The following is a 27,044-nucleotide window of genomic DNA, read 5'->3' as shown; positions in this document are numbered from 1 at the left end:
CACATTTCTCTTTGAAAAAGTGCAAAACTTGCTAAAAATAGTGTAAAGACGATTCACCAGTTCGGCATAAGAACCAAAATAAAGGTTTATGAAATAGGGACCATAAAGAGTTTGTTTTCAAAATGAGATGATCAAGTTTCTTTATTATGTTCTCGTGTTTTTATTGTGTTTTATTGAGTTAGTAAGCTGTATTCTTTTTTTAGTTTTTATGGCTCAAATACAACAACAAAAAACTGCTTGATATTAATAGGAATGCAAAATAAAAAACATGATTTTTCGGAAATAAACTATTCATACAAACTGTTAACTAAATAAAAATCCACGAGAAAAAAACAAACACAATTCATACGATAAAGATTTAAAGAACTGAATGAGTAAATAAAACAAACGGTGTCTATATCTGGAGATGAAAGCATGTGCATAATAAGGAAAAAGGTGTGGGTGACTGTACCACTGTCTGATCCTGGATCAGCAGCATCAGCGGCCACTGTGTCCTATATTCATCCAGCTCTCATGGAACGGCACAGGCCCGCCATTTCACTGAATGCCTTCGCTGCTTTCCAATCCTTCTTACAGGAATAAAACAGACGGAGGTTAAACGCCGGGATAAGTGTCGATACAGGGATGAGAGACGAACCACACAACCAGCCTTATAACAATAACAACAATGTAACGATTTCGCGGGAGATATTTAGTAACATCGTTTCTGGATTCACAACCGTCTCGGTCTGCGGATAACTGTGTTTCAGCATCTGCTTCATACCGATCTTTGTCTCGCATTTTGCGTTTGGAGGTCGGCCAGGAACTGTGAACGCAATTTAGTAGCATTGTGAATTGAAAAACGAGGAAATATTGTTTTATCGCCGATCGCTGGAAAGCATTGAAGATGTCTGGGCAGAGCATTACAGACAGGATAACTGCCGCTCAGCACAGCGTTACAGGATCAGCCGTATCCAAAACAGTATGCAAAGCCACAACTCACGAAATCATGGGCCCGAAAAAGAAACACGTGGATTGTGAGTATAATCTGTTGTGAAGCTTATATTTACCGCTGTGAATATGTGACGGTGCGTCTTCTAACAGCTGTTGAATAGACTGTTGGGATTTTAGGCTGGTGTACAATGGGCAGGCCGTGGCTGTGCTAAGCTAACGTGCACAGAGAAGCTTTTGCTTGCATTATTGGAAAACCAAGCCATTCAGTAAACAAACTCGCATGCGTTGCTTTTGGAGCGTAACAGTTCTTACAATCAATTTTATGTGTGTGTAACCAGTAACAAGTGTTTTGTGAGAGGTTTGTCATAAGGTTTGATCACAATAAGATGATGATTTTATGTTTTGTGGTACTTCCAATATAGTTTATAGTAGCTCATGCACACATCCATAACACCGGCATACTATGGAGAGTAGTGTTCGTTTATTATCATTGCTGATTATTGGACAGATCGTCACGTTAATACATTAGTGTTTCTTATGCCATTGAACACAGGTTATATTATGCAAAGTGTTACGTGTTGTGCACAAATGTCAGATTTTTCATTTCATTCTTATCAGTGTTGCACAATATGCATTTGGCAGCACCTCAGAACAAGCTTGCAGGTGATGTCTGTGAATGGTTTGCATCTTCTCAGAGAGGTTCTGGTAGACTGCCAGTCTAGTAAGTCTGTGTTTGAGAATAGATCTCTATTTATGTCTGTCTCATGTCTGCAGATTCTTGTCTTTGCTCTAGTACATAAGATATAGGAGGGAATATGTTGACCTTTGAACTCTGTTACGGGAAAAAATTAAAAAGTGACCGTTTTGCAGGCCTTTATATCTTGCTCTATGATAATTTCTAAAGCTCCATCATATGTTACTGATGGTTCTAGTCACCAGCCAAAAATAAACAGCTTTCCTGTAGCTCAGTGGTAAGACCATTGCGTTAACAACGCAAGGTTGTGGGTTCGATCCCAGGGGATTGCAAATGCCTATGTAAAATGTATAGGATAAAGCAATGTAAGTCGAAAGCGTCTGCCAAATGCCTAAAAATGTAAAAAAAAAAAAAAAAGTAAACAGCTAGTTCAGTCAGATAGACGTAGTTGTGTTGGACCATGAGAATGTTTCTGATGTCACATTTTAAGGGCTTTTTCATTAGCAGTTAAGGTAACATAATTGTATTGTGTAAAGTTGGTAGTGTTTTGCAGGCAGATGATAACCAACTGTTCGAAAAACCACACCATGAAATCTCAACCTTCTATCTTCATATATCGTGAAATGTTCGTGACTGATTTTCAACCTTTATGTTTTTCACTGGTTTTTGCAACAATAAACCGTATCAAAAATTCCTTGTCAACTTTTACAACACAGTGTTTACTTATTTAAAATGTGCTGTGTATTATTTTGGAAAGACAGTGATTTTATTCAGAAATATTTTGAAGAAGCTCATCTGAATATAATCATTCAGAAATTTTGTTTTCCGTTCTCTAAACATATTTGAATGTCTAAAAGCTTGACTAATCCCCTCTGAAGCAGTTCTCCCCACCGTGTGCATATCTGGATCTTTATCTCTTAAAAGAAGTTCTTTGATTTTTATGTTTGGGAGATTATCAGGAACCGATAACATACCCATTTGGCTGATTAACAAAAGTGTTGTTTTTAAATCAATCGAGATCCTTGTCATTGAATGTGACACATGTCTGATCTAATATTATGGAGTTTGACTGGACACTCAGCCTTTGACATTAACAGCAAATTATTCGAGAAGCATTTTCTCTCATTTAAAAGTTGATAAGCCTTTCTATGCTATTATTTTAACTGTGCAGGGTTAGTTTCATTTTGTTATTTGCATTTAGCGTTTGCATGTGACTTTGTTTTAGTTCAGTTGTGTTTTTTTATGAATGTGCCTCAATTAAGGATATTTGCACTATTGCAATAGTAGCGGGCTGTGCAATGTCTGTACTGTTACGTAATACAGAATAAAGCTCTTTATATATCTATATAAGATTATTTAGTACTTCATATGTGCTCCCTCCACATATTATTATTTTTGCCTTACTTTGTAACCCTCCCCCTTGATATAAATCTGCTTTATTGATTCAGTTTTGCTCTTTTTACCTGTAGTTAATGAATACTTCTGCTCTCTTGTAGATTTGATACATTGTACCAATGAGATGAATGTGAACATTCCTCAGCTGGCAGACTCTCTGTTCGAGAGGACCACCAACACCAGCTGGGTCGTGGTCTTCAAGTCCCTGATCACAACACATCACCTCATGGTGTACGGGAACGAGGTGCGTGGCCTTGACAGACCTGTCCACTTGTGTTCCTTGAAGATATTTATAAACTTTCAGAGCAAAGTCCTGAGAACATGAGTTTGTATTATTAAACATTGTTTGTAATTTTCGTTACAGCGATTTATTCAGTACTTGGCTTCCAGGAACACATTATTCAACCTTAGTAATTTCCTGGACAAAAGTGGCCTGCAAGGTGAAGTGCTGTCCTCATTTATTTACAGACGTCATTTAAATTCTCTTTTGACTTTTAATGATTAGACTGTGTTTCACTATAATACATGTAACTTTTCAATAATGGTTCAGTGTATAATGTTTTCAGTGTTAAAATACTTTCTCTTATTTTAGCAATTTGTAGTTTTGTAATTTCTATAATAACAGAGCTCAGTTTTCTGTGTTCCCCTAGGCTACGATATGTCAACATTCATTCGGAGGTACAGTCGATACCTGAATGAGAAAGCAGTTTCGTATCGACAGGTGGCATTTGACTTTACGAAAGTAAAGCGTGGGTAAGTAATTTGTAGCTAGTAGAGTAGCTAGAAAGCAGGTTTTTCCTACTTTGGTGTGTTATTGTTGCATTAAGTGCATTATGTAACTCAAACAGTGATTCATTTGAGCAGTAAATTATTCACTTGATACAGGTGGCAGGGATTTATGCAGGACTGGTTTTAAATTGATTCCTGGGGATCATGCACTGAACTTTATGTGCTGATCCCCTCCAATGTCATTTGACCCATTTTAAAATCAATCCTTTTTTCCTCAGTGTGGATGGAGTGATGAGAAGCATGAACACAGAGAAACTCCTTAAAACCATCCCCATTATACAGAACCAGATGGATGCGCTTCTCGATTTCAATGTAAATTAGAGCTGAGGGAATGATGAATTTACATATACTGTACATGCCTTTGCTTATTGTTTGATATGCACTTTCTAAATAAGAATGAATGTACAATCTTTAGCTCTTTGGTAGATTTGACTTTGTATTCAATGTTTTGAGATTAAATATATGTGTGTGTGCCCAGGTCAATGCCAATGAGCTCACCAATGGGGTTATCAATGCTGCATTTATGCTTCTCTTCAAAGACTCCATCCGACTTTTTGCTGCTTACAATGAGGGGATTATTAATTTACTGGGTAGGTCTTTCGCAATAGTTTCTTTTCAGTTCTGAATTCTCTTTATGACTAAACTTTTTATGCCTATAGTTATAAGAATAATACTGCTGATTTGAGGTTAAGATTAAACCTGCAAATTTGTTAAAGTGATCTTCGGAGCTGGGCACAGTAATGCATGTGCACTTTTCGAAATACTTCTTTGTTTTGAGATTCCAGATTGATTGTTTATTTTGCTATTGTTATATAATAAAAGGATACTTCAAAATGCCTTTAGTAGAACGACACCTGGTTTCTGGTCAAAATTTTGTCTCTATATAAAACTTTACAGCTCATGGGATTACATAGATGTGCTGCAAATAAAACTGGCGGAGAATGCGGATATATTCCCAATGCTAATTGGAAATGCTAATTGTTACTTGTCGTCCTTCACAGAAAAGTACTTTGATATGAAGAAAGTACAGTGCAAAGAGGGTCTAGATGTCTACAAGAAATTCCTCACCCGAATGACCCGGATTTCAGAGTTCCTCAAAGTGGCAGAAGTGAGATTCTCATCTGTTGCTGTAGTTGTTGAAGATGCTTCACTAGGCGACGCTGTGTAACATATTTGTTGTTCTCATCTCACAGCAGGTGGGAATAGACCGTGGGGATATACCGGACTTGTCCCAGGTTTGTTGACACTTTTAATCCTGGTTCCATGTAGTCTTTTAGCATTAGCAACTGTCCTTTTTTCCAAGACTGTTCTGTTTTCTTCTACAAATGCACTATTCTCAGCTGCTAGCTGCATGGCATGCAGGTTATAAGAGGCATGTCACCAAAGGTTTCTCACTTTCTTTATCTAAACTTTTCCTTGTCTACAGCAAATAAAGGTGTTTCTTGTGGGCTCATAGAAATGTTGGGATTATTGATGATGGATATTTATTGACGACACAGTTACGAGTGTATTGACTCAAAATGTGCTCCGAGATAAAGTTTTACAGTAACTTACAGAATCACAGTTTTTTTTTGTAAGGGGATGTTTGTAAGATTTATGGTTAAATTGGCACACTTAAAGGGATAGTTCCCCAAAATTCTGTAGTTTACTCATCCTTAAATTGTTCCAAAACTATTAAGAGCTTTGTTGTGTTAACACAGATTGTTTTTATTAAAGTAGTTCTGGGGCACCTTTAACTACCATAGAAGTTTTTTCGCCTACTATGGAAGTCTACCGTACCCCAGATCTGTTAGTTTACAAACATTCTTCTAAATATCTTTCACAAAACAACAAAATTTACATAGGTTAGGAATAAATTTACGTTGAAAAAATTATGACATAATTTTCTTTTCTGGCTGAACTTAATAACATCCCTTAATAACCCTTAATAACATCAAAAATCAACTTGTATTGACAACAAAGGTTTCTTGGGATTAAAGAAATCACATAAGGTGTCTGCATAGTCACGTACAGGGATCTTTCACATTCAATGGTATAAAACAGATTTGCTTAAAATAACATGAAAGACCAAGCCAGCAATGTTGAACATGGACAAATGAAATCATAGCTACATGCATTATAGAAACAAATCGCTGTTTTGAAACTCATGCAATACTTTTTTGACCAAGACCACCTTTATATTCTGTATTTTCCCTTTATCTTTCCACTTTCTGTCCACCTTCAGTTTACAGTATGTGTAAGTACTCCTCTTTTCTGCACTCCTCTGCACTATTTAATTCTTATTTTCAATCGAAATGGATTATTCTCCTCTCATTGGTGTTTATGCAGTTAGGTCATCATTTCTGAGTGAATGTTTTTGCATCCCCTCAGGCCCCCAGCAGTCTTCTGGATGCCCTGGAACAACATTTGGCTTCATTAGAAGGGAAAAAGGTGAAGGACTCCACCGCCGCCAGCAGGTGGGCTAATCATTCGCTCGACGCTGAATACAAATGAATGTTACTGTAACTGTAATTCAGAGGATTTATTCATATTTGATCAGTGTGTCTCAGTCGACGGAAGGTATGATTTTCTGAGGAAAACCCAGTTTATGCCTGTGGTTTTTGTAGGGCGAGCACACTCTCCAATGCCGTGTCATCTCTGGCCAACACTGGCATGTCTTTCACTAAAGTCGATGAGAGAGAAAAGCAGGCGGCTTTGGAGGAGGAGCAGGCACGTTTGAAGGCTCTTAAGGTGTGAGACGTTTTCTTTAGTTCTAGTTTTAGGAAATTAATTTGGATGTGTTATTCAAACATGGTTTACTTTTCTATTTTGACAGGAACAAAGGTTGAAGGAGCTCTCGAAGCGACCTTCGTTCGCTACGACTGACACTTCTCCGGTCTTCACCACATCGGCGAGCATCAGCACAGCTCATGCCATAGATCTCTTCTCCACACCCAGCTGCTCCAACGGGTTAGCCATTCAATTGTTTCTGACGTGTTCATCTGTGGTTTTCGAGATAAATCACATCAAACTCTCACTCGTTTTATTTTCAATCCTCAGCGCATTGAAGATGGAGAGCGACCTCTTTGACATGCAGACTAACTTTCAGCAAGGCGTCCAGCCCGGACCCTCGGTGGCCACTGCTTGGGGAGGTGAGATCTATCACACGCGCCCCTTGCATGCTAGATTCTGTGTTAACTCGAGTCTTCTTCTAACGTCTTCCTATTCGACTCTTTCTCCTTATGCCTGCTCAGATCCTTTCTCTTCTTCTGAAGCTGTCGATGACTCCATTCCAAACCTAAACCCTTTCCTAACCAAACTTGTCGTTGACGGTTCTCATCTACCTGTTATGTCATCAGATGGTGTTAGTTTCTCTTCTAGGACGTCAGGTCATGAGATTTTCGGTGGTAAACACTCTTCAAGTTCCTTTCTAACACCCAATGAAAGTGTTTTTTTATTTGTTGGAGTCGCTAAAAGTCCCTTGTTGTTTTGAATGTTTTGTGTGGTGTCGAATCAGGGAGCCTGTGATTAATTTCAGCCACTTTGTTTTTTCACAAAGTCTTTTCATAAGCAGGCAAGGGTTAAGGTTGGCCCATTGAGTAAAAGTGCACGCTGTAATTGCAGGACTATACAGTAGATGCTCGTGCAGTTATGTCTGTGTTTATAAGCACACACAAAGATTTGTGATCACTGTGTTTAAAGGGGCTGTTCCAGTAATTACAGGTTTTCTTTATTGAATACTAAAATTAAGCAGAATTAGGTTGTATTAGTCTAGAGGAACTGGAAATGCATTGTTGGTTATATAAAACAAACCCGGCGTCCTAAATCGTGTACTGTGATGGTAAAGACTGAATTAGATGAGTTACTTACTTATTGACCATTAAATCATTCATTTATGGTACAGTTTTCGTGTATGCAGTATATTTCGGATGTACTATATTTGCAATGTTTTAATTAATCTAAAGAATGACTGACCTTACATGAATGTTATTAAACAGGAGAGCAGCCGAAACAACCGAATCACATGACGTAAAATGGGTCATCGTTGTTTAAACCCCTCTGTTTTCCACATAAACTACAACGTGAAATATGCGTTTTCAAATGTATCCACTTTCAAGTTCGTCTCGTCAACGATAAACACACTTGATTATCGTCCTGGTGTGGACAAACCTTATTTCTGTAGTTTGACCTTTTAGTATTTCAAAAATGGTGAAATATTTTTTTACCATGTATGTCATTTTTGTTATCAAATATCATTTAAAATGTTTTTAAAACACCTTAAGACCCTTCAGAGTTGCAGAATTTACATCCAAGACGTTTCATTTCAGTTCCAACTGCCACAAAGTTGTAAATGCTCAAATTTTAAGCTATGACGCTAAAGTGAATGATTGTCTTTCCTTTTTTACCATAGATCAGTACAATCCCTTTATTGATTCAAGTTCATCTGTATCAACCAATTGCAAACGCACTGTGCGGATAGAGCACTTAATCCAAGGTACCACGATGGCAAACCATCCCACCTATGTTTCCTGTCTCTCAGGAAACATAGCGACACTGTTGCAGTGTAGAGAGCACATGACTAACCTGAGTGTCCCTATTGGATGATGTTTGCCCTCTCTCATGCCTTCTGTATAGTCTCAATATTGCTGTTTAATACGCTTTCTACTAATCTCTCTATGTCTTTGTGCCTTTTATATGTCTGTTTAACATTGTAATGCTTGCTGTGTTTCTCCTTTTCCTGTCTGCTTGTCAGACTCATTCGGTCAACCGTCTATGCTCCAGCATCTCCCAAACCCCTCTCCCTTCCTGTCTGAGCCCTCCACTGTAGCAGGCCTATTCAGAGGTAGGGAGCCTGTGGCTAGAGATTTGCGTTGCATGGCTCTGACCCCTCCTTGTGATCAGTGTTTTTCTATTCTGCCACTCCCTCTCTTATACTGTCCGATCGTATTCAATATTGATAAACAGCAGCTGGTTGCAATAAAGCGCTCAGTGTTGTCAGTATGTGCACTCCTTGGAATCAAATCTATTAACTTTGCATTGCTAGCACCATATTTTACGAGTTGAGCTACGGGAAACGGTTTGTGGCAACTGGACACAGATCTTTAAAATCTGCCAGCAAATTATAAACAAATCAGTCACCTATGGTGACTGTGAGGTAAACCATGTGCATGTTTACAGTTTACTTTCTACTTCTTTGATCATGTGACTATTGACATAAGCTAATTTATTGGCACCACATGACATTAACATCTGCTGTTATTGTCTATTGTTGTAACATTTGTAATGGTACTGTATCTATAAATTTAAATGAGTTTTTGTGTCCTTCGAAGGGTATGGAGCTCCACATATGCCTCCTCCACATTGCTCAGGGGAGCTGCGTGTTGACTTTGAGTCGGTTTTTGGTACTAGAGCTGCTTCATCCAATAGCCTGGATACAGATGGTAAAGACAATTTAGTCACTATCACCACTTAACATGTACATGAAATCTTTTTCTATTTATTATGTACTGTATATTACGTAATTCCTTTCAAATATATTCCCCAAATATTTATAGCTTGATCTTTATAAGTAATTGTAGAATATCTTTTCGTCATTATTAAGTCAATGTCCAGCACGTTGACTGACCACGTGTATGAAATGTGCTAAAGACATAAGCTTGCATTGTCTGTCTACATCACAGCAGGGATTCTGAAGCCCTCTGTGGCCGGTTCAAGTCAGTCCTCCAATCAGCATCCAGAGAAACTGGTGTCAGATGATCTGGATTCTTCCTTGGCCAACCTTGTTGGAAGTTAGTTTGAATTATTCGAAGCTTTTCAAATCTGTGGTTTTAATAGCGTTTTACTTGAATCAAGTTGTAATGTGTTGTTACTCCATTATGTTTCACTATGTGAACTTACTTCTGTAAAATTACTTTACAGATCTGGGTATTGGAAATGGTACCACTAAAAAGTAATTCTTGATCTTTGATATTCTCATTTGTACAGATTTAACCAGTTTCTTATGCTCTGGTTTAATATTCATGTTTACCACCTGCGTTTCTCAAAGCGATATCCACTGGAGCCAACCGGGAGAAAGAAAATTAACTGGAGGAATGAACTGGCAACCCAAAAATGCTCCGTCTACCACGTGGAACCCTGTTTCTATGGTAAAAATGTACATTGATGCAACACAATGACACTTGATTCAGTTTTCTTGTTCTCAATAATTCTCATCTGTTTTGTAGCCACCATCTATCGTGGCTTTCCCTGCTACAACACCTACAGGAATGATGGGATATGGCATGGTTAGTAATACCCTGGAGCTGTTAGAACATCTTGATGTCAAAAAAAAGTTAAAATCGCATGTTTTAAAAATCTATTTTTTTATGTAGCCTCCACAGCTGCCCTCCATGACAATGATGACCCAGCCCCCCATGATGTACACACAACCGGTCATGAGGCCATCCAACCCTTTCGGATCAATGTCCAGTGCACAGGTAACGTCCGACGTGACACGTGCAATCTCTCAAACTGCTAACCTAAACTAACGTACGTTACGTCTTTCTTATGACGAACGTAGCTTTTTATTAACACTCTTCCAAAATCATGGTCCATTGTGTTATGATGGGCCATGGGACAGAGATCCCCTTCCCAAAGTGCAGATCGTTCCTGTTCTCCTCTGTGTGTGCTTTTCCCTGTCATTCCAAGCTCTTTCCTTTCTCTCTATGTTGTTCTCTCTGAATTAGCCATCTGCTGCCTCTAGCCCTTCCAGTCAGAGCCCTCTCAGAGCCCCAGGACAAGACCCCTTTGCACAGCTCTCTCTCAAGGATTTCTTGTAGAGCTTCGTCTTTTGTCTAGGTACCGCATGCGTTTGTGCTCGTGGACGGTCTTGCATGCATTTGCATGACTTGTGTACTCTGTTTTAACCTTTGGCTTGTGCGAGACATTGGTGATGGTCAGTGAACAGTGTGCTAAGAAATGTTTCAATGTTGGTTTTACATGGTGTCCTGACCGGGGACAACACAATAAAGCAACCAGTGATTTGAAATGATTAAACACTTTTTTATGTACACTTAATCAGATTTTTGATGTAACCCAAGCAATGAAGATTAATAAGTAGTTTATAGCCCTACATACTGAAATATCTTTGTTTCAAAGGTTCGCTGTTTATCTCTGTTATCGCATCACATCAGACAACATTTTTTATTTCTATCATGTCATTCCTGTTTAGGACACTGGGTTAACAATTTTCCCTGTTATTTGAAGAAAATAATTGCAATATTGCAATTGCAATCTTTTATTCAAACTTGCCCCGCCTCTAAAACAACTTTATTTTCCTGTTGACATCACCAAGCCCTTCTGTTTCTTATACTTTTGTACTTTTGACTATTTTACTTTTTTTGAATGTCCTGTTTCCCTTGAAGAAGTGAAACAAAAACAGTTCCTGTTTATTTTCATGCTATTTTATAAAATGCTTCGAGAGAAACCGTTGATTTTCCTTTCTTTTAATCCGTTTTTCCCTAGATGCAGTTTATGTAACAAAATAAAGTTGCTCCCCGATGTCAACCCATTAAGCTCTGTCCTCTGTGCCGGGATGCTCTTCAGCGGACCAATCCCACAACATACTCCACGTCAAAGATGTAAATCAAGTGTGTTGAAAGACTGGGAGCATACTGCAATCATTTCGTAATTTGTTTAAGATGTCAAGTGATGCTGCTGTTCAACCCATAAAGGGATTCCTCATACATTTTATAATCCGTTAAGATAGGTGAGGGCATTGAGAGACTTTGATATTTTGTGTTTTAAGATGCGGTCGTTTGATTTCCCGGCTATAATCTGTTTTCTTTAACCGTGAGCGTCTGGCAAGAGATAACATGGTGAAAGTTGACCTAAATCACAGTATAACTCGGCATCTGATATAGTAAGTGTTATAATATAGTAACAGTAAGTTTGTTTCATATTTAGTTTTGACTTTAATTGTATTCACCAGTAGACATTTCTTGCGTGTCTTATGTATTTATTTATGAATAATGCCTAAAAAAAGGAAACGGGAGAGTCAATGAATTACATTTGGGAAAAAAACGATCAATAATTCAACATTGTTCATTGGTGTTGGATTGTATAATGAAGGTTAGAATTTTAAAGCAGCTATTATGTGAAAAAATACACCTGTAAGCTAAATGATAGAGCACTAACTATTCTCTAAGTTTAATGTCTAGAACAACTTCCCGTAGATGAAATGTGTGCAGCCCAAGGCTATTGGGAGGGTAATCATTAGTGAACGGGTTTTCTATATATACTGTGCTTGGGGGTTTTGCAATGAGATATTTGTTTGGGTAAAAAAGCACTTCATCTGTGACTGTGAAGTGTTGCACTTGGAAAGGGATGTGTTCTGCATTATGCATGGCATGCCATCATTGTCACACAGACCATTAGACATGGCTGCCCCTGATCTGAATGTTAAGATTTGCCCTCATGTTTCAGACTTCTTGTCAAATAAACAGCCTGCTCTCCAAAGTCCAGAAATACTGGATGCGAGCCGGCTGCTCCTTTAGATATTGGTGATGGACGGGGTTATTGATATCGCTGTAAATTTCTAATGTAAAATAAAAGAATCGTTGATTGGGAGAAGGTCCGAGCACTGTTGATCGGTGCTTTTATGTATATAAACGTATATCATGTAGGCAGTTTGTCCAGGGGTTGGCCTAGAATGGTTTGAAAGATGAAAGCAATTCAATCAAATCTGAATTCACCTACGTTTTACTGAAGAATTTCTGTGTCGTCCTCACGGATCATTTTTTTGTTTGTTTATGTATTTAAAAGATATAAGAAGTCAGTGAATTCTTTCTTTTTTCAAATAAAATGCAGCTTCCACAGATCAATGTTTGTTTCACAATCTGTTTGAAAGGTTTAAGTTCCTTCAAGTCAGTAAGACATGCCATTACGGCATCTTAGAAGTTAATCTATCATGTAACCAGAAGCAGTTTAGGATGGGCTAATGTACAAATTATTAGTAGTTATTTAATCTAAAATCTAAAAGATAGATATTTAGATTATTCTGCTTGTGTTATTCTTATCTACTGATTTGAAGACCTCACTACTACTTGATAAACGTAAACGTTAAGTTAAACTTGTTTTAACATAAACGTTATAGGCTTAGTAAGACTACATTTTAATTTTTCGGAAATTCCCAGTGAAGGCATGTCACAATAAATGATGTTTACGTAGAAATTTACATATAACAATTGAAACTTTACCATATTTTTTCATTATTTTGATAAGAAACACTATTACTAAACCATTATTAAATTGAGAAAATTGAGCGCATGAAGCGTGTGACGACTCGACGCTCACGTAACGTCTGTGATTGGTCTACCGTATGTTGACGTTACGGCTGCTTTCCTCCAACCTGCTCGAGCGTCGATTACAGTGTGTATGTGGCGTTTTGTTCGGCGCGTCAGAGACGCTCGTGAACTTCTGATACTGAACTTCTTCTGCGGTAACAAGGTGAGCATTAAACATTTTATATAAACACAGACCAGTGGTTATGGTTTTGATTTATTAAGGAGCATTGGCACGTTTTTTTATAGGCTGCATTAATATAACTGGTACAGGACCATTGAGGCTGTATTTTTAATAATGCTAAAGTAGTTGATTATGAGTGTGGTTGTGTCTGCCGACTGTACAGGTGCAGCACGCGTTTCATTACTACAAGGAAATGTTATTCTTCATAATTCAATGCGTTCGTTGTGGTTGTTAAAACGTGTAGAATGTGGGGAAAAGGGAGACCAACGCAGAGAGATTTTGTTGCATTTTAGACAGAAATAAACCACGATGTCCTGCAACCGCGAATACGGTATTTGTATCCAAAAGAAAAAAGTTTAAAGAGCTTATTGTGGTGAGAAATTTGCTTTCTTAATTATTGCTTTAACATTTAATATATTGCATTAATGCATTTATTTTTCATGCTGTATAGCAGATAACAACTTTATTTCATTTAATTTGCCAGAAAGAGCTTCTCTTGATCTAATTTTAGTAACACAATCTAACATTTGTTCTTGATACTATTTTTGGTGTTATCTTATAACACTAAAGACTGGTTGGATAGATATTGTTCTATTACTCCTTACTCAGTATCACACAAATGTAATAACATGACATATACAATAACAATAACTTATGAGCATCTTATTGTTTTGTTTTTCCTGTTGTTTTTAAAGTGTAACCTAGGCTGGTTTTTGTAAATTCCTCGAGCTTGTTTTTGATCAAGGTGGAACCGGGAGTCAACAGTGTCTTTGTGAGCTCTTTGCAAATATTTGCACAGTTAACTTGCAACACAGCTGTCTTAAGCATTAAGTATGATCATATGGTCATGTACTAAGAGAGCATATTCTTTTACAGAGGGATTTGGGTGTTTTTGATTTTTAAAAACAATAAAACATCTTTAAATCCTTCAGGACTAAAATAACTTCATTTAGGCATATTTTATCTGAAATGTTTCCTAAGAAGAAGTACCCTTGTGACATATATGTTAATTGAAAAACATCATTCCAATGTGCTTTATCTAAAAATCCACCTCTTTCTTACGGTCAGCTGATGGTACTATCACATGTTAAGTCTAATCTGAGCTCTCTAAACAGACCCTCTACACTCAACTTCATGGTGAACATATTTAGAGTAACATTTCATTCCAAATTACAGCCAATTCAGCCTACAAATTGAGTTACGTCGATGCCCTTTTAAACATCTAATAAATGTCTGAATAATATCCTGTTTTATACTGAGAACTCCCTTTGTGGAAGAACATTGGGGTTCTCAGAAGTTTTGATGTATGCTTTACAGGTGAAATGTAGGTGATTCAGAAGTAACAGTAGATTCCAGAGCAATAGAAGAGTGACTTGAAGATCAGTCCGTGCCAAACTGTGAAAGACCCAATAACAGCCTCATAATGATCGACCTGAGCTACCTGACTGAAGAAGAGCAGGAAATGATCATGACGGTTTTAAAGAGGGATTCTGAGCTGAAGAAATCAGAGGAGGATCGAGTCAAGTAAGAGCTTTTTTCTACTATAACTATACACTCACCTAAAGGATTATTAGGAACACCTGTTCAATTTCTCATTAATGCAATTATGGTGGTGGTGTAATGGTGTGGGGGATGTTTCCTTGGCACACATGTACAGCAGGATAATGCACCATGTCACAAAGCTCGAATCATTTCAAATTGGTTTCTTGAACATGACAATGAGTTCACTGTACTAAAATGGCCCCCACAGTCACCAGATCTCAACCCAATAGAGCATCTTTGGGATGTGGTGGAACGGGAGCTTCATGCATCCCATAAATCTCCATCAACAGCAAGATGCTATCCTATCAATATGGGCCAACATTTCTAAAGAATGCTTTAACCACCTTGTTGAATCAATGCCACGTAGAATTAAGGCAGTTCTGAATGCGAAAGGGGGTCAAACACAGTATTAGTATGGTGTTCCTAATAATCCTTTAGGTGAGTGTATAAAGTGTCCTTTCTACACCATGAGCATTTGCAAAAATTTAAATTATAATGATTTGAACACGTTTCCAAAACACTCGCTCGTCTACCATTGGTTGTCCATACAAATAGTCCTGCCCCAAGCTAACATGTTGAGGCACAACTATTTTGAGTGGGGACTTGAAGTCTGAGTACCTAACAAACATGAAAGCAAGACTGTAAAATCTGATCATGTCTGGGTGATTTCCTTGTATTCAGTCATAGCCTTACACAACCTTGTATAAAAGGATTAAGTCCACCCATGTGGAATAATTGTCTTGCCTTTTCACATGACCAGCATAGTTTCCTTTTTTGTTAAATGAAGACGTGTTCCACAGGCTGTTTCCAAACACATGATTTTAATTCAACTATTTTTATATGCTGCAAATGTTCACAACTGAAGCTCTTTATCTCAGTTGTAAAGACAGTTTACTCGTTATGTTGTTTTCTTAGAAGTTTTCATGCAGTTTTTTCCCCTTTAGTTTCAAAATAACCCAATAGAGTACAGCTGGGAACATTTCAGTACATGAGAACTTATAAAGGTGATTTTGTATTTACAGAGCAAACAGCACTGAACCCTGTGTACATTTTAATGAAGGAAATGTTTATCCTGGACAAAAGGAATGTTATTGACTTAGAATCTTGTAGTGAAGGGACATTTTACAGCTAAATTGCCCGATATATCGGCCAATAATCGGTGTCGGTCGATTAAAAGCTATTTTTTACACTATCAGCTATTAGCTGATAGTTTAACAAGAGCCGATGATCAGGGCAAATATATCCTGTCAAAGAGGACAGGAAAGTGCAATGAATTTGTGCTCTGAATATAGAAAATCTTAAGACACTTCAACAGTTTGATGTTCAGTATATAAAAGTATCTCAAATATATAAAAAATATTTCATGGTAAGGTTGACATTTGCATAAGACTGTATTTAAGCGGGCGATCTCATATTAATCTTGAGTACCTATAGAGTAGTATTGCATACTTCGTATCTTCGAAGAGTATTTAGTTTGATCACATTTATAAAAGATAGATACCGCTTTACGATTGTTTCCGAAAACATACGAAGCGCACGTGGGGGCAAGGGGTAGGCAGAACCAAAGAACGTGAGCACCCATTGTCAACAAAACAAAGATAACGGTTTCACTCACCGCATGTCCGGCATCTTTTAGCACTGGCACGGCTACATAAATCAGTTTCAAACGATCTCCAAATCCAGCGTTATATCCACCGTTTATACAACATTCATCACCCAAATGCAGTGAACAAACAAACTTCCCGAACGTATGCTCTCTCTCCCCAGTTTACAAGTAAAAGTGACGTCTATGCATGCTCCTTCTCCTGCTCTCCTTGCTGCCTCGTGGCCATGCCGCGGGCTTTTCCGAGAGAATTGTCCAATAAGGAACTAAGAAAAGTTGTTACAAAACAGTTTTATATGTTCGAAAAACTTTCAGAAACATGTACGATCGCCGTGGGATTGTTTTTGACAAGCAGACTATGTTAAGCACGAGAAGACGGCATGTTTAACATTCTAAAGAAGCCAGAATGCATGAAACACCGTTGCACGGTCGCTTTTAAGCTTATATGTAATATCTTGAACTCCAGAAGTCTCTAGAACCTCCCTTGTTTCATACCCCAAGAATTGTCAGTAATGCTTTTAATTTTTCTTCACTCTGATTTGAATCCCAGGCATCTGCAGAATGTTGTACCAGAGGTGGACAGACGCAAGAACATGACGGGCGAATGGTTCTATGAGGTGAAGTCACAGAGACACCAGGACAGAATTCACGGTTCTGACATCATCATAGCATCAATGAAGCAACGAAAGCCCTCGCTTGATGGTAACATATATGAGCATAATTTTACCACAATACCTATTGAACACTGATGTTTATCTACAGTAACAATACACTGTCTTTCAGACTATTTAACAAGGTCATGGAGCGAAAGATCGAAGAGCTTCAATATAAAGAACAGGGATGGCATCTCAGAGCAGCCAACGGAGAGGTAAAGCTGAACATGTTCATGTATATAAGCAGAGCATCTATACTTAATCCTCTTCTGCTGCCATAATCCCACACTGAACAGTATGTGTAATCACTTATGGCCTGTGGTCTGTGAAGTATACTTAAGGATTACGGAGTACATGTACCGTAGCTGCTGGTGTACCGTGTGACTTGTCGATCTCATACTCGCCTTTTATTTATCCACTTATCCTGAACAATAGTAATAACTGCTCATGCTTGCCAGAATCCTTGTGTTTGCAGTGCGTGTGCAACCTCCACCTCTCCCAGGTTGTGCTTGTGTATTTTAAAGGTGTGGGTACCACATGATTTCAAGATCTTTATGACTCGACAAGGGTAAACAAAAGAGTTTGCACAATGTACTTCTTAAGATACGACATGGGAAGGTTTCAGTCCAGGTTACTAGATATCTGAAATCAGCTGGATGTCTTATGCTGTCAATGCAAGCAGATCTCTTAACAATAAAAAGGTTGCTTGGTGTCTTAATATTAAAATGTGTCTTAAATATATTTGATACTGTTCTGTGAAAAGCAGAGAAAACAGTGGCACATCAGAGACCCTGCAGGAAAGACTCAACAGAGTCGGGAGATCACCATCTAAGGTATGTGAATGCTCAACACTACAGCTGAATCTATCTCAACTACTTGTAAAAAGGTCTTCTATACATAAAAAATACACTTAGATAGAGAAAACTATTATTATTTTAAGCTTATTTAGCTTTAGCTTAACATTTCTATGTCAACACAATGTATAGAGATCTTGTAAGCATATAAGTTTAGTGATTGCATGTTGACGACATGTGACAAGTATTTGATGGCATACTTTAATGGGTAATCTATTTGTTTAAACAGTTACATTTGCTTTTCTTCCTGGTTCCAGACAAGACACAACCCATTCAACAGTAGTCCAATGGAGCTGAACCTCGAGGAGACACCTGAAGCATCAGGATCTGCCCTCAGGAGATTATCTACCGACAGGGACTTTGATTCACGAGGTTGATATGGAAGTTTTGTGTCATACAGTGTGTATACTAAGTGCTTAGGTTTATTAAAAATACGGTGTTTTGCATTTTCACACCAGTAAAATATCAGGAACCAAGCCACACTGAAGATAACAGTGAGGTGCCTCGAAAAAAACCTGTGCCAAAGAAGAGGACGAGAATCTTCAAACCCCAGAGCTCTTTATCTGACAGCGCCAGCTCTGTGTCCACCCAGAGCGCATCTAGTCAAAGCGTGTCGACTCAGAGTATATCTACTCAGAGTACTTCCACCCAAAGCGTGTCAGCCACTGAGAGCTCAGGAACCCGAACTCCGGCACCCAGAGGAATCCTCAAATACACCTCCAGCTGCAGTTCCAGTGACTCCGCTTTCAAAAGCCAGATGCCCCAACCAGTTGTGACATTAAGCTATGTTCGCAAAAGGAGCAATCAAGAAAAGGATTTTGACATGAGTAAACATATTTTGGAGAGTAAAGAGGAACCAGGTTACAAAACACAGCCACTAAAGATTCCAAAGTCACGTTTACCAGTGAGAGCCCCGTCCCTTCTGAAGAAACCTCCGCAAGACACAGAGGAGAAAACGAAGATGCACACACGCTTAAGTCTGAGCTCTGACCCGACAGCAGATAATGACAAGAAGGGACAAGACAGCATGAAACAAAAAAATACAGATGATTGTTTTGCTCAGTCACCGAACATAGAACCAGACGAACAAAAGATATCGGATGAGACTTTGTCTTTTCCTCATGAGAATGCAAGGTCTGCATTAACTACCAACTCTATGAAACCATTAGATGGGATCATTGCTCCTCAACGTACACAGCAAAAGTCTGAGACAGTGGAGAATCATATGACTATGTCGCAAAAGGTGGAAACGACAAGAGCAGAACATATTGGGACTGCTGTTGGTATGATCTACTGTGTGATGATGAAGATTTATTAAAAATTATGTTAATATTTTTTTTGGATGTTTGATTTGTTAGTTTCTGCTTTGTCATTCAGTAGTACATATTTTGTCTTACAGATCAACAGTTTCCTGGTGTCGCCGACATAGCAAATACATCTACTGATCGTGGGATTGAGAGCAGCCCCTCTGCATTCAATATAAACACCTATAACATGAATCAAGAATCAAAGCCAGCTGTCGCACCAGATGTACACATTCCCACACCTACTGATGAACGAGGCAATTCCATCACCAAAGTTCTCGAGTGGTTTAGCAGGAGCTCAGACAGCAGCGATATGCTTGATGTGGAGAGTAATCATGACATGGAGGAAGATGCTAAGATTGATGACATAGATGTGGAGGATGAAGCTAATCAAAAACCCAAACCAAGAGATAACGTGTACTTGATCATACCACGCCAAAGTGAAAAGAAATCATCGGAGGTAAATTCACAATTTTTAAAAGAGACAGAGTGGGGAAAGGAACAGTGTGTTGATGAATCTCCTCAAAATACTCCAAAACAACGGAGAAGATCTGAATCCATGTCTTATAAGGAATCTCTCATCATGAAGCCTTCAGTTGACGTTGCTTTGACTGACATCGCAAACGATGTCACTCAGCCAGAGGACAGTGTATTTGAAAAAGTTAATGAAAATGAGAAAATTGACTCTTTAACCAAGGAAGACCCAAGAGAAGAGCCTAAAGTTAAACTTGTAACTGATTTCAAGGTTCATCAACAAAAAGAAAGAACGGGTGGTGAAGAGAATCAAAGACCAAAACTTGCTCATTTGAGATCATTCTGGGAAAGGGAAAACATCGGACCAAAGATTTTGATCAGCAGAACTAATGTACCTGCTAAAAATGAATCCCTCAACAATAGTGATGTTTGCACAAAGCCAGCTGAAAGTAAAAATGAAAAAAGGGTAGCCGAACACAGCTTGGGATATCCAGAACATCAGATTAAAGAGACAATCAGTGTTGTGGACGTTTCAGACCTTAAGAATGCTAACACAATCAAAAAGCCTGAAGTACCAGTTGTTACAGCTGAATCAAAAAATGCATCATTGATCTATTCTAACCAGAAGAAAGACCAAACACTTGCAAGCTCTCCCTCTCACAAGCAATCTTCTCTTCCACGTTTAAAATCATCATCTTTGCTTGATAGTGGATCCTTGTCAGCAGGTCAAAACATTGAAAAAATGGGAGGCAGTGGAGATTGCACTTCCCCAAAAGAATCAGAGCCGAAGTCCAAAACGGCACCAAGGCCAAATCCAACGCCTCTTGTTAAGCAGAATTCCCAGCAGGAGGAGATCATGGCAGTGAAGATCAAACAACTCAAGTCCTTCTGGGAAAAAGAAAAATTGGGGCCTAGAATATCAGCTCAAAACAAAAAACCTTCAGTAGCTTCTGCTAAGATGAACAGAAGATTTACAAAGTCTGAGTTTGATCTCAGATCAATAGGTGCTGAGTTTGATGATGATATAGAGGACGATACTTCTGATAGAGAGAAAGTGTCTCCTAATTTCTCTATGCATCCACTATGGAAAGAAAGGTCAACTGTGACAGATGGGATGAACAATTCACAGTTTAAGAATCTCAGAGACTTCTGGGGTGGATCTCCTACAATGCAGTCTGGTCAAAAGTCTCCGGTTCTTAAAAGTGGAAATAAAAATCCAAAAATGTTTAATGTCCAGTCAGAAAGAAGTAATGTTAAAACCATAGTAAATGAAACACAAACCAATGCCAAACAATCTTTGGCTTCCTCCTCACCAGCAAAGCCAGAGAAAACACCACTTTCTTCCTCAAATAAGAAATCTACTAAAAGACAAGAATCTGTAGCAAAAGCCAACCAGTTGCCTTCGGCCTCCAGTCCGACCTCTGTAAAAGATACAACTCCACATAAACCTACCATTGGCCAAGAATCACAACCTCAGCAGAGCCGAAGCAGCAGCAAAGGCAGTCTGAATGGAAAAGCAAAGGCAATGCGACGTGCCTCCAGCATGTTTTCTGTCAACACGGCAGGTGAGGAGCAAAGCCAAAGCGTGCATCCTCAACCCAAAGAGACACAGAATCCCAATCTTCACCAGGCAACAAAAAGTTACCTCACACCATCCAGGAAAACAACAGAATCAAGCAATACCCTGCCAAAAACCTCTTCTGACAATTCCTGGCAAGACAAAAAAAGAAACTCTCAGAGAAAACCGTCCCGTACGTCTGAAGATTCTGACTTTCAACCTCTTGCAAGGTCCTATATTCCTCCCGATTACCAGCACTACCTGGGAATCACAGAGACAGGCAGAATGTACACTCCTCCTCCAGTTATAGAGCAGATAGAAGACTTTCTCTGCACCTCATTTACAACCTCAATTGAGACCAGCTGCAAATGTAAATGTTCCCCTGTAAGAACCAGCACTCCTGTACAAGGATCTCCTGACCTTCAAAGGAGAGGAAGCTTGGGACTTGATGGACATGTCTGTCATGATGCTTCCAAGACCAGTACGGCAGACACCTGGCCCCATGTAAAGGGAAATCTGAACTGTAAGTTTTCTGAGATACACTAGAAAACACTATAAGATAATGGTTTCCATTAGAATACCCTTATAACCCAATAGCTTTTTCCATTAAAACCAATTCAAAATTCCTTTTTGATGTGTGTTTTAGGCATTATTCCAATAGGATTTTATATCCCACCAATACAGCCCGTCGCATACCAGTAGACACCATTACAGTTTGAATTAAAACCAACACAAATCCCTTCCCTGCTGAAAAAAACAATAGAAGCCATTGAAGAAGTTACTATTGTTTTTAATGGTTTTAAGGGATTTGTTCTGGTTTTAATGGAAACTGAAATGGTGCCTACTAGTATATGATGGATTCTATTGGTGGAATGTTAAATCCTACTGAAATAATGACCAAAACAGACTACAATAAGGTGTACCATTCATAATAGTATTTTAATGGAAGCCAATTGAATTTATGCCATAGTTTTTAGTGGGTTTCTATGGTATTTTCAGCAGGTTGTGAAAATGAAATCAATCTTGTGCACAAATCTCACACAGGTTGTCTTTCAAGTAATCAAATAGATCTCAGTTCTCACATTACAAAATAGCTTTTGAAAAAGGAACACCAGACCAACAACATTCTTGTAACTTTTTGTCTGTACATCTGTGTAGTGTTTTTAAAGAAAGCAATAAATAAATGTTTTTATAAAGTGCTGTTTAAGGGATTGCTCACCCAAATATAATAATTCTGTCCTCATTTATTCATCCTCATTATTCACCTTGGAGTTTGGGTTCCTCGCTTACCTGTAGAATGCTTTTATTAGATATTGTTATATAAACACCTTGTACTGTGCCGTGTTTTACCTTTCCTCGGTTTTCCTTCTTTTCTCCTGTAATGCGCCTTTGGAACAATGCACATTGTGAAAAGCGCTCTATAAATAAATTGAATTGAATTGGTTCAAAACAAACAACTCTTTCTGTGGAACACAAATTAAGATATTTTGAGAAATGTCTCAGGTTTTGTGTCCGTACAGTGGAAGTCAATGGGGTTCAGTGTTGTTTGGTTAGCAACATTCTTCAAAATATCTACTTTTGTGTTCTACTGAAGAAAAGGTCATACATGGTTGAAATAAAAAGAGTTACTATACGAATTCTCATTTTGGGGATGAACTATCCCTTTACTAGTATTTATTAATCTTACAGGTGATAAGGAGAGTTCTGTTCAGAAAGCCTTGAGACGAGCTGCATCAAGACCCGTGTACCATAAGAGCATGAATGATATCAGCACTTCGCCTGGTAAGCATCCCTCAAACAAGGCAAATTTGCATCAGTCTCCCAGGAACAGTCTTCATTCAGTTTTTTCTGTTGAAAGCATTACCACATCTTTATTTGGATAATCCTGTCATTAAACACTTTATCATAGTAGCAAAATGTTGCCTGGTGACAAAAAAACTTCATTGTGTGACTCTAAATGAAGAGATCAGGTGACGACAGAACCTGTTCTACTTTTTCTGTGTTGTCATTGTGATCTCTTCCCATAGGACAAGGCCAAAATATCAAGCAAACGGATGACTACGAACAGGGTAACTATGATAGCCAGTCTGTCATTACTAACACTAAAAGTACAGTAACTTCACAACATGAATGTTTTTAAGACAAATTTGTAGAATGTCTGTCCTAATGATATTTGCACGCATTTGCCTTGTAGGACTGTTGGATTTATACTTCTTAAATCCCATTCTTGTCTTTTCTAGTCCCTAGCACACATGTCCAGACTTCCTTTGCCACCTCAGACCCAGAGCACCTGAAGCAACTCAGCAAATCCGTGCCCTCCTTTCTACAGAAAGAGGTGTCTCTTCTATGATGTTACAACTCTATGAAAGGTGATCAAATGTGGCGCATGAGCTTGACTCTGATACTGTTGGTGCTGTCATGTTGTTTTAGAGTGATGGAGGAGAGAGCGACTCAGAGAGCAGCTCCCGCAGCGGCCTGCCACAGAGAATCAACAGACAATACACCAACCTTAGCGGTTACTCCGGCTCTGCATCTGTGTCGTCTGTACGTTAAAATAGAAGTATATGTGTGTGTGTTCTATATATCAGTGTATCAGCATGGTTACAGTATGCTATTATATTGATATACACTCACCTAAAGGATTATTAGGAACACCATGCTAATACTGGATTTGACCCCCTTTCGCCTTCAGAACTGCCTTAATTCTACATGGCATTGATTCAACAAGGTGCTGAAAGCATTCTTTAGAAATGTTGGCCCATATTTATAGGATAGCATCTTGCAGTTGATGGAGATTTGTGGGATGCACGAAGCTCCCGTTCCACCACATCCCAAAGATGCTCTATTGGGTTGAGATCTGGTGACTGTGGGGGCCATTTTAGTACAGTGAACTCATTGTCATGTTCAAGAAACCAATTTGAAATGATTCGAGCTTTGTGACATGGTGCATTATTCTGCTGAAAGTAGCCATCAGAGGATGGGTACATGGTGGTCATAAAGGGATGGACATGATCAGAAACAATGCTCAGGTAGGCCGTGGCATTTAAACGATGCCCAATTTGCACTAAGGGGCCTAAAGTGTGCCAAGAAAACATCCCCCACACCATTTCACCACCACCATAATTGCATTAATGAGAAATTGAACAGGTGTTCCTAATAATCCTTTAGGTGAGTGTATGTGTCATGATATTGCAATTCTTTATGTTCTGTGTATTGTATTTCGTAAACTATGAAATATTGTAATCTTTCATGACATTTTTTTGTATTTGTTTCCGTGCCTTCAGTACATCTCACACAGAGTTTAAACGTGCATGTTTGTGACCCAACAGGTTAGCGGCAGTGTTGCGAGTGTGTATAGCAGCGACTACGGCAGTGTTGAAGTTCAAGGCATCATCCAGTTTTCACTGAACTATGTGCAGAAGTTGCGGGAGTTCCACATTTTCGTGGTTCAGTGCAAGAATCTGGCAGCGGTGGATGCGAAAAGGAATCGATCTGACCCGTAAGACTACAGCACTGAGTACCACCCACTCCTTTTCTGAAAATAGATTTTTCTCAATAGACAACTCATGCTGCCTTTTCTAGGTATGTCAAGAGTTACCTCATACCTGATTCTGCCAATCTGGGAAAGAGAAAAACGTCTGTGAAGAGGAAAACCTTAAATCCTACATACAATGAGATTCTTAGAGTAAGGAAATGACTGGTAGAATAATAGTATGTGCAGAATATCGATTGAGACACTCAAACTTAATTAATTAAATGTCTAATAATAACGTTTCTTTTTAATACAGTACAGAGTCAGAATGGAGAACCTGAAGTCTCAGCTTTTGAACCTTTCTGTGTGGCACAATGACACATTTGGCCGCAACAGCTTTCTGGGAGAGACAGAGCTTGACCTTTCCTTATGGGACTTTAATGATACAGAGAGGAAGTTTTTGCCTCTTAAACCAAGGGTACAGTATAAAAATTTATTTGCCGTTATATATTTGTGTCCATGTTCAAATATATATGCCACTTATCATAAACAGAGACGACTGAAAGTAAGCAGTTAGTAGATTATTTAAAAAAAGTGGACATGTAGCATCACATGACACTGAAACATTGGTTGACCTAATGGTAATAGGAAGGACTTTCTCTTAAATATGGGTTCACTCACACTGTAGCATATTTGACGGAATTTATTTTAATGTTACGTCAATTTCATTGTGTTATCAGCCAAACATTAGATGAAGAACTTATATAATGTTGCAGTTACTGGTTCACTGGTTTAAGCTATTTATTTTGCTTTCAGAATTACTCCTTTCAGTCCTCCACCAGCCTCCAGCCCTTAGATTTTAGAGGACAAATGAGATTGGCTGTACGATTTCTGCCCCAGATCTCCCAGTGTAAGACCTCTCATTTGAATATTGCAATTTATGTTTACAAAGATTGCTCTTTATATCAGGAGACATTTTCTGTCAAATATAAAGGTCTAATTTTGTTTGAACAATCCATAAAAGAGTAGTTTGGCAAATAGTTATCGTTTTTTCTTTATTTGCGATTGCAGACACTTTCAAAGCACAAATTCATTATAAATTGATTTGTGTTACTTCTTTTACCCAGCTAAACGCATTCCTGGCACAGGTGAAGTGCATATCTGGGCCAAAGACTGCAAGAATCTCCCTCTTATCAGAAGTCCATCTATTGACCCGTATATAAAATGGTAATAATAAATCCAAAAACAGTTGAAATTGATCTTGCTTTATATTTTACTTTATAGTTTGCCTTTGTTTAATGCTTCCACAGCTTTGTACTCCCAGACACCAGCAAAAAGAGTCGTCAGAAAACTAGGGTGTTAAAGAAGACCACCAGCCCCATATTTAATCACACCATGGTGTATGATGGCTTTAGGGCAGAGGACCTGAAAGAAGCCTGCGTTGAGATTACAGTTTGGGACCGTGATCGACTAGCCAATCACCTGCTCGGAGGCCTAAGACTCGGCATGGGCACAGGTGGAGTCTTTTTTTATGCGTTCTTTAAAATCACATTTTTTTGTGTTAATCTCATAATAATTCATAATAATTTCTCTCGAAATGTGTTGCTTGTACATCTGCGCTATTATTGATCGCTCTTTTAACTAAGTTTTTTTGTGTTTTTTTGTGTTATTTTGCTGTTGGTATGGCCATGACTTTTGCATGGTTGTTCTAAATGAGGGCATATATGTCCAATAAATGTTATTTAATGAGTCAGTCCTGTTGTACAGGTAAGAGTTATGGAGCTCAGGTGAACTGGATGGACTCAACACCAGAAGAGATTGATTTATGGAGGAGAATGATGGAGTCTCCCAGTGAGTGGATAGAAGGGGTGTTGCCACTCAGGATGCTAACAACAGACAACAAAGCATGAAAAATGAGTTTACAATTAGAGGCCTTTACCATTATTGAAGTACAACTTTCATATTTCTGCACATTTCAAAGCTTGCATTTTCTCTCATTTATAACAGGTTGTTTCATTTGTGTCGGAAAGCTTTTGAGAAATAATACAAATCCAATGTTCAGTCACTGCTTATGTGGCTCTGGTCTGTGGGGTGTGTTATGAATAGCATGTTATACAAATTGTTCTAATGAATTATGCATTATACCATATATGCTGTGTATAATGTAAAGTATACAACTGAGCACTTTATATGAAATACAGTGCATTTCCATTGTAACAAATGTCACTTTATTTTGTCTGATTGGCATATTACACAGAATTTTATTAAAACCACTGTTTTTATCTGATAT

The 27,044-nt window shown here is 38.4% G+C and overlaps 2 protein-coding genes across 4 annotated transcripts; both read left to right on the top strand.

The window, feature by feature from the left end:
* Window positions 1–465: 465 nt before the first annotated feature.
* picalmb (phosphatidylinositol binding clathrin assembly protein b) lies at window positions 466–12,645 on the top strand. 3 transcript variants are annotated; one of them, XM_056756367.1, is made up of 24 exons: window positions 468–1,016; window positions 3,124–3,266; window positions 3,387–3,462; window positions 3,673–3,775; window positions 4,030–4,123; window positions 4,290–4,401; window positions 4,813–4,919; window positions 5,005–5,046; window positions 6,036–6,047; window positions 6,182–6,267; window positions 6,418–6,541; window positions 6,627–6,760; window positions 6,851–6,942; window positions 7,045–7,197; window positions 8,202–8,285; window positions 8,544–8,633; window positions 9,121–9,231; window positions 9,472–9,579; window positions 9,710–9,740; window positions 9,837–9,936; window positions 10,015–10,074; window positions 10,162–10,266; window positions 10,516–10,627; window positions 11,294–12,645. In XM_056756367.1, the coding sequence occupies exons 1-23, from the start codon at window positions 887–889 to the stop codon at window positions 10,606–10,608; spliced, it is 2,190 nt and encodes a 729-aa protein (XP_056612345.1). In that variant the 5' UTR covers window positions 468–886; the 3' UTR covers window positions 10,609–10,627; window positions 11,294–12,645. The 3 variants fall into 3 exon arrangements, with proteins under 3 accessions (XP_056612344.1, XP_056612345.1, XP_056612346.1); XM_056756366.1 differs by lacking the exon at window positions 9,710–9,740 and having other exon boundaries at window positions 466–1,016; window positions 9,776–9,936; XM_056756368.1 differs by lacking the exons at window positions 6,036–6,047; window positions 7,045–7,197; window positions 8,202–8,285; window positions 8,544–8,633 and having other exon boundaries at window positions 474–1,016.
* Window positions 12,646–17,077: 4,432 nt separating this feature from the next.
* On the top strand, window positions 17,078–27,041 carry sytl2b (synaptotagmin-like 2b). The gene is made up of 16 exons (XM_056756365.1): window positions 17,078–17,141; window positions 17,223–17,925; window positions 18,204–18,318; window positions 18,405–19,229; window positions 19,346–21,805; window positions 22,972–23,064; window positions 23,310–23,351; window positions 23,523–23,617; window positions 23,713–23,826; window positions 24,612–24,781; window positions 24,865–24,967; window positions 25,071–25,232; window positions 25,571–25,664; window positions 25,882–25,981; window positions 26,065–26,270; window positions 26,522–27,041. The coding sequence occupies exons 3-16, from the start codon at window positions 18,234–18,236 to the stop codon at window positions 26,662–26,664; spliced, it is 4,692 nt and encodes a 1,563-aa protein (XP_056612343.1). The 5' UTR covers window positions 17,078–17,141; window positions 17,223–17,925; window positions 18,204–18,233; the 3' UTR covers window positions 26,665–27,041.
* Window positions 27,042–27,044: the final 3 nt, after the last annotated feature.

Source organism: Triplophysa dalaica, chromosome 9 (genome assembly GCF_015846415.1).
Source record: "Triplophysa dalaica isolate WHDGS20190420 chromosome 9, ASM1584641v1, whole genome shotgun sequence".
NCBI classification, from domain to species: Eukaryota; Metazoa; Chordata; class Actinopteri; order Cypriniformes; family Nemacheilidae; genus Triplophysa; species Triplophysa dalaica.
The sequence above is the reverse complement of the archived record's forward strand: the minus strand, read 5'-3'. Positions and strand labels throughout refer to the sequence as shown.